Genomic DNA, 7460 nt, shown 5'->3' with positions numbered 1-7460 from the left:
GGGGGGGGCTTCAAGGAAAGGTGGCAATAAAAAATTAAAGAGTCTGTAATTGCACGCTCTGTGTCATAGACTCCCAGCTACAGTATTAGTCACAGCCTTTCTATAATTATCCGTCTGTGTGAGGCCTCGTATTAAACATCCTCCTCTCTGTCTCCTCTGTGCAGCACTTCTCCGAGCTCCTCGACGACCTGTCCCAGGATGCTTTGCTGGGCCAGCTGCTCAGCGACCCCTTCCTCTCCGGGGTGAGGGGCGGAGTGGAGGCCATGGAGGGCGAGGACGGAGCGGACCTGTCCCCGTCCTCCCCTCTGCCCCCTCACATCACCGCCGAGCACAGCTACTCGCTCTGCGGGGACAGCCGGCCACAGTCGCCCCTGTCGCACCTGACCGGAGAGCAAGGCAGTGACGCAGGTGAGACAGGTGGATGATGTCAGCTGGTGTTACCAAACTTCAGACAGATGTTGGTGTGTTTTTCACCATCAATCACTTTTTCCATATGGAAGACAAAGGGAGTCAAAACAAGCTGATTTTTATATTATTGGAAAGATTTTTTTTTTTAAAAATGACCAAAAAATGTAATAAACTGAGAATGAAACTAGTTCAAATGAATCTTCCTCTATCAACAGAAATAAAATAATTGTTCTACAGTGTCTGTTAGTTCTGGTTCTTTCGCTTCTACAGATTATAAAGTGATGAACAAACATGGGATCAGAAAATTAGCAACTGCAGAAACGTACAGATAATATAATGTTATGTTAAATAGTGATGAATGACCCTCTCCCTCATACATGCCACCAGATACATACCTGTTATATAAACACACGCAGGTACACATCACAGCCTCATTTTTTGGTTATATCACAGATAAAGGAAAGAAACATAGAGATAAAGATGTTGGATGTTGGTGTGAAATGTACAAAAAGGACTCAGTGTCAGTAAAGACAGTGTCAATGATCCGTGTCTGTTCTGCAGCAGAGTCTGATGGGGATTCGGCCGAGTGGCCCATGGAGCAGGAGGAAGTTATTGAAGGCCTCCTGTGTGAGACCCCCTCCCTCCTCCCCACCCTCTCCCTGTCTCTGGCCTCTAGCGAGGGGGCCCAAGCACCTGAGCGCCCTGCCGTGGCCCCCGCCGCCACCCCAGCTCAGACCGCAGTCACCAGCCAACACCAGGGCAAAGGCATCAAGGTGAGAGACGAGAGACTCAGGATGAAACATTTTCAGACATTTTTCATGGTGTGTAACCTTCTTCTTCTTCTTCTTCTTCTTTCCTGTTTCCCGCAGATAAAAGAGGAGAATATCATCCCTCAGATTAAACTGGAACCTCATGAAGTGGATCAGTTTCTCAATCTTTCACCCAAAGGTCAGAATCTCTCACTTCCTGCTGTTGCGCATCAGTCACATGAAGCTGCGAGGACCCCTGCTGGCCGTCTGCTCACACACACCTGAGAGCTGAGACGAGGAAGTCGAAGCATTTACTTAATAGTGCAGCAGATAATCTTGTATACGGAAAGTTATTGTGGATTTTTATGATGAACGTGAAACTTTCTCCAGTGTTTTTATAAACCATGGAGTTTAACTGCAAAATGCTTCTATCTGCCAGTTTATAATCTTATCAATGAAGCTTCTCACAAATAGAGAAGAAAATTATTCACGTGTGTAACCCTCAGAAATATCTCTATAAACTTTTTTCTCTTAACAACCAAAAGGATATTACACTTTTTTAATTTTATTTATATTTGTATTGTTCCATAAATTAAGAAAAGAAAAACATTCACATTTGTAATCCTCAATAAATAGATAATTATTTTTGATGATAGATTCAGGTGTCCAGCAGCTCATAATAATAATAATAATAATAATAATAATAATAAACTGTGGGGTCTGCAGCCCCCCCCCCTGCAAAACTGGTGCTCTGAGCAAAACACAGCAGCAAATAAGCGTCTTTGTGAGAACAAAAATGCAATATGGGCAAAGATATACATGATTATAACGGAGAGTGATGGAGCAAATACTGGAAAAATGCAATGCTGAGGTCAGTGACCACTCGAGGTCACCAGAGGTCAGATACAAATTGCCTCCAAGTCTGAAATACTCATAAAACCTCTGTCTCGTCGTGCTTCAGGTCTGGAGTCTCTGCAGATGCCTCCCACTCCTCCCAGTTCCCACGGCAGTGACTCGGAGGGCAGCCAGAGCCCCGTCCACGCCACGCCCGGCCTCTCCTGCCCCACCTCCCCCACCAGCCCCTCCCCATCCCAGGCCAGCCTGAAGGTGTCGCCCCGCGCCGCCTCCTCCCTGTCCAACTCCCCCCTGCTCACCGCTCCTCACGTAAGTGCTGTGATGGTCTCTGGATACCAGAACGACAATGTGCCTCAAAGTGTCGCCACACCACTTTTAGATTTTTTAGTTGCATAAGCACTTCAACACTAATTACACGTCTTATCTCATCCACAAGTTTCCTGTTGTTAAACACCAGTTTTATGTTTGTGTGTGTGTGTGTGTAGAAGCTGCAGGGCTCAGGGCCGCTGATCCTGACCGAGGAGGAGCGTCGCACCCTGGTGGCCGAAGGTTACCCCGTTCCCACCAAGCTGCCGCTCACCAAGGCCGAGGAGAAGGCGCTGAAGAAGATCCGCAGGAAAATCAAGAACAAGGTACAAACTTCAGCCTGGACTCATTTATCTGCCCGACGTGTCATAATAACGTTCAATACCAGCGTAGTTACAGCGTCTAACCACGTCACTTCTCTCAGTCAGATATGTCTGTGTTTACAAACACGAATAAACTGAATAAAATACTCGTGAATGAGCAAGTGTCCACAACTGAAAGAGAAAATAAAGTTAAGCCAGAGACAAATACAAAAGAATCAAGCTGTTTTTAAACCTGGTTTATTCAACCTGGCATGAATAAACTGTAAGGAGAACAGAATTTATGTCGTAGAATTTTGTAAATCAAACTAAAAACACAAAACAAACTTAATGATTATTTCTCTAATTGTTTTTCCTTCATCTTCTCTCTCTCTCTCTCTCTCTCTCTCTCTCTCTCTCTCTCTCTCTCTCTCTCTCTCTCTCTCTCTCTCAGATTTCAGCTCAGGAGAGTCGCAGGAAGAAGAAGGAGTACATGGACGCTCTGGAGAAGAAGTGAGTCTTCCTCTTCTTCATCCTATCGTCATATACTGTATCGAAAAAACACCTGAATCACTCTGCAGGAACAAACCGACTTCATACTATATCACATAATTACTGCTGCTACTTTAATGAGCAAATCCTGAGTTCTGTTAATTTAATTATCAATTTCTCATTTAGAGTTTTTGCAATTACTTTTTTTTTATTGTACAAATGAAGAAATCTTATATTTTAAAGCTTTTAAATAATTTGCTGTTTGATGTTTTGACCTTCATTCAATAACTTGGATTTCTTGTACATTCAGGTTGAATTTTAACTCTGTAAATAATGTGGAATAAAAATTTAATTGAAAAAATAAATCTGAAACATGTGCAGCATAAACAAAAATTGAGACAATATAATATTATGTAATAATATAAAAGTCATGCAAAATGAAAATAATTGACATTGTGTGGAGATGTAGCCACTGACCCTGCAGTTCTCCTGTCTGACCACAGGGTGGAGACCTGCTCCAACGAAAACAACGAACTACGCAGGAAAGTGGAAACTCTGGAGTGCACAAACAAGTAAGAACCATACAGGCAGTGTACTGTCCACTGCACACACACACACACACACACACACACACACACACACACACACACACACACACACACATTCATACACTTCACCTCGTGTGATTCATTTAACACACACTTAAGCTTCTTAAATGCCAGAATTTAGTATTTAACTCAAAAAAAATGTAACTAGTTTTTAAAGTAAAAAAAGCTCAGACAAAATATAAAAGTGTTTAATAGCTACAACTTCTTTACTTTCCTACAGAGCTGTATCATATCATCAATAAAGGCAATAATCAATGCACAAATTCACTATTAATAAAACAGGAAAAAGGGTCTCAAACAAAACAATATATAATAATAATAATAATAATAATAATAATAATGATAATAAATGTATATAATATCAAAAAGAAAAAAATTATTAACAATAATAAATCTCACCACAAATAAATATGCTAATTTAATATTGTGAATGTAATTAAATAATGATGATAAGAGTGTAGTGGTGTTATGACTAGTGTGAATAGTATGTGTTATTTATGTTATATTATAATAATATTATTAATTATGATTTAACAATGTGAAATGATGAAGTGGTGGCAACACGTCCAGGAACCCCAGCGGGACATAAGGGCGACCCAACGCGACCCTCCCCCGCCCTGGGGACGGTGTATAGCATTAGTTTTAATATGAAGCTGATTGATTGATTGATTGATTGATTGATTGATTGATTGATTGATTGATTGATTGATTGACCCTTGAACTGGTCAAAGCTTTGCACGGTATTTGTGATAAAGAAAATAACTGTTTATAAATTGAACCGTTGAGCTTCAGGACTGACGACCAGTTTGACTCCCGTCAGTCACAAACACTCAACGGCGGTGACAAACAAAGCGTCGCGACGTTCGGGACGTGGGCGTTCAGACCTACAAACTGTCCGTCTGTAGCCTCCAAACATCCTGTGTGTCCCTCTTCTGTGTTTATTACTCACAGTGTAACACAGGAAACACACTGAGTGGATTTTATTATTTACAAATAACGCAGAGTGGAACGCTCCCCGTGGATCTGCTCAGCTGCAATTTAGCATGCATGCATAATCATGAGGCTATTTTAATGTAAAAAGCTCAAGCTGCTTCAAATAGGCTGTGTTGTTTGCTCTCGTTATGCATGGGTGAACTGTGTGTGTGTGTGTGTGTGTGTGTGTGTGTGTGTTAAGTATAGCTGACTTGACGAGAACCCAGCTGTTTTGGGTCTTGTGTTGCACTCGGTGTTTAAAGTGGGCTTTACTGTCACTGTCTGAAAGTTAAATGAACCAGCCGTGTGTTTGTGTTTGTGTGTGTGTGTGTGTGTGTGTGTGTGTGTGTGTGTGTGTGTGTATTCATGCTGGTGCACCTGGACAGTGTGCTTGTGTTGTTGGCTGCCTTTGTAATGAAGCAAACAGCAGAACAAAACCTCAGTGGAACATCTGACTGCTTTACACTGACACACTGTTTAAACTGTCATGTACGTAACCGACGGAGGTGAACCATCGTTCACCCAGGTTTCATCCACATGATCAGGGTCGGAAATGATCAGTGTCGGCTCCTCCATCCTCCGTCTTATTGTTTAAACATCTAAACTGTTTAACTTTATATTTGTTGCTCCTCTGCGCCGGCGACAGTCGGAGCCGCCATATTGTTTTCAGGTTGTCCGTTCGTCCGTCCCGTTCTCGTGGACACGATATCTCATTAACACATTGAAGGACCTTCTTCAAATTTGGCATAAACATTCACTAGGACTCAAAGATGAACTCATTAGATTTTTGGGGTTAAAGGTCAAAGGTCAAGGGCGTGGTGAGCTCACAAAATATGGTTTTGGCCCCGTGAATACGATATAGAATTTCTTCAAATCTCGCACAAACGTTCACTTGCACTCAAGGATGAACTGATGAAACTTCAGTGGTCAAAGGTCAAAGGTCAGTGTGACCTCCAGAAAAAACTATATTTTAGCCATTACTCACTCAAGACTTCACACGGAAATTGTGACAAAATTTCACACAAATGTTTCGTATTTTCTGTGACACTGTGATAAACAGCGATGTAATCTGAAACTAGTGCGAATGGCGGAGGGATACGACCACGAGGAGGTGATTCTAGTTTTCTTTGTCATGTAATTAAACCACAGAAAACCTGAAGCAAGGTCGTATTAATACATCACAGAAGTACAGTGAGGCAGCAGCCGACCATTATTTTCATCATCAATTAGTCTGACAGCTATTTTCTGTAACAGTCAGTTGAGTGAATACAACGTCAGAAAATAGTGACATCTGCTCATCATTATTCCCTGGAGCCCAAGTATTCATATTCAAATTATATTCAGTTTTTTTTTTTTTACCTGACAAACTGTCAAAAACACAAAGATGACGAGTTTATTATCAACAAAAACTACAAAAACTAACAAATATTCACATTTAAGAAGCTGCTAACAGTGAGTCTTTGACATCGTTGCTTAAAAAACTACCTGATAAAATCAACAAATTAACAATTGATGAACAATTAATCAATTATCAAAGTTAATTTTCAGTCAATCAACTAAACTAATAATCTGAGCTCTAGGGAACTGGTTGGTTTTTCGGGTGGTTTTTCCTCTTTGAGACTCTATTCTAATTTTATCACCTTATTATTATTACTGATGTATCAACATGTAAACTGCATTTTAATGTTTTCATGTCAGGAGGACGAGGTGGAGTTAATTCTAACCATTTATGAGCAGCTGAATCAATAACGAATCACCATATTTTATGGGTTTTGTATATAAATTTATATTGTGATTTACAAAACAACCAGTAATTAAGCAGAAACTAAAGCTCCAGTGAAGCACAACAACGCAATGCAACGTAAAATCTGATGTGATTTATTATAAATAATAATAGTAACAACATTAACAATAGTAATTCTATGATTATTAGAACTTTTTGAGCAAATATATATAACAAAGAAAAGAGAGAAGCGGATATATAATATTTTGCCTTTTTTTGTAGAGTAGATCATGCAGAGAAAAAAGTACATAATATATATATTAGATATAATATATCTAATATATATATATATATATATACAGTAGATTTATAAAAATCTAAACCAAAAAACATGCACTGAAACATAGAAAAAAAACACGTTTCATGGTTTTAAAGTTTAATCCATTGACATTCTGTTAAAGTGCATCTGTAGAGTTCATCAGCTGTGTGTGTGTGTTTTGTTTTGTGCTTATGTGTCTCCTGTGTGTTACATTGTGTGTGTCTAACCTGTGTGTGTGTGTGTGTGTGTGTGCGTGCGTGTATGTGTGCGCGTGTGTGTGCGCGGACCAAACAGGAGATTGTGTTGATGAAACATTGATTAAAATATTGAATTTGAAACATCTGCTTCCATCGTTCATTAGCACTTTAGCAGCTTAGCATTTTGTTGGGATTCATAATTTATTTACCCTCTCTCTCTTTCTGCCTCCACCCTTCCTCTCTCTCTCTCTCTCTCTCTCTCTCTCTCTCTCTCTCTCTTTCTGCCTCCACCCTTCCTCTCTCTCTCTCTCTCTCCCTCTCTCTCTCTGCAGGTGGTCGTGTTGTGTTTTGCTCTGTTTCTGGGGAGTTTCTACCCCAGCAGTCTGACTCCCTGCTCCACCATCACTGAAACAGGCCTCACTTCCAAACAGCTGGCTGTCAAAGAGTCCTACACAACCACAGGTACTTGAACGCACCGATCCACGCACACACACACACACACACACACACACACACACACACACACACACAC

General features: G+C 40.6%; 1 protein-coding gene across 1 annotated transcript in view; it reads left to right on the top strand.

The window, feature by feature from the left end:
- The window catches only part of creb3l2 (cAMP responsive element binding protein 3-like 2), a 36205-nt gene that overhangs the window by 23316 nt on the left and 5429 nt on the right, over positions 1-7460 (top strand). Inside the window, exons 2-10 of the mRNA XM_087179036.1 lie at positions 165-408; positions 970-1181; positions 1278-1356; positions 2119-2321; positions 2498-2644; positions 3072-3130; positions 3613-3681; positions 4510-4618; positions 7177-7390. Coding sequence (XP_087035162.1) covers positions 165-408; positions 970-1181; positions 1278-1356; positions 2119-2321; positions 2498-2644; positions 3072-3130; positions 3613-3681; positions 4510-4618; positions 7177-7390 — 1336 coding nt within the window. The remainder of the gene's footprint in view (positions 1-164; positions 409-969; positions 1182-1277; positions 1357-2118; positions 2322-2497; positions 2645-3071; positions 3131-3612; positions 3682-4509; positions 4619-7176; positions 7391-7460) is intronic.

Source organism: Seriola lalandi, unplaced genomic scaffold (genome assembly GCF_002814215.2).
Source record: "Seriola lalandi dorsalis isolate HSWRI2012SDOR001 ecotype SW California unplaced genomic scaffold, Sedor1 jcf7180002054770, whole genome shotgun sequence".
In the NCBI taxonomy this organism is placed as follows: Eukaryota; Metazoa; Chordata; class Actinopteri; order Carangiformes; family Carangidae; genus Seriola; species Seriola lalandi.
The sequence above is the reverse complement of the archived record's forward strand: the minus strand, read 5'-3'. Positions and strand labels throughout refer to the sequence as shown.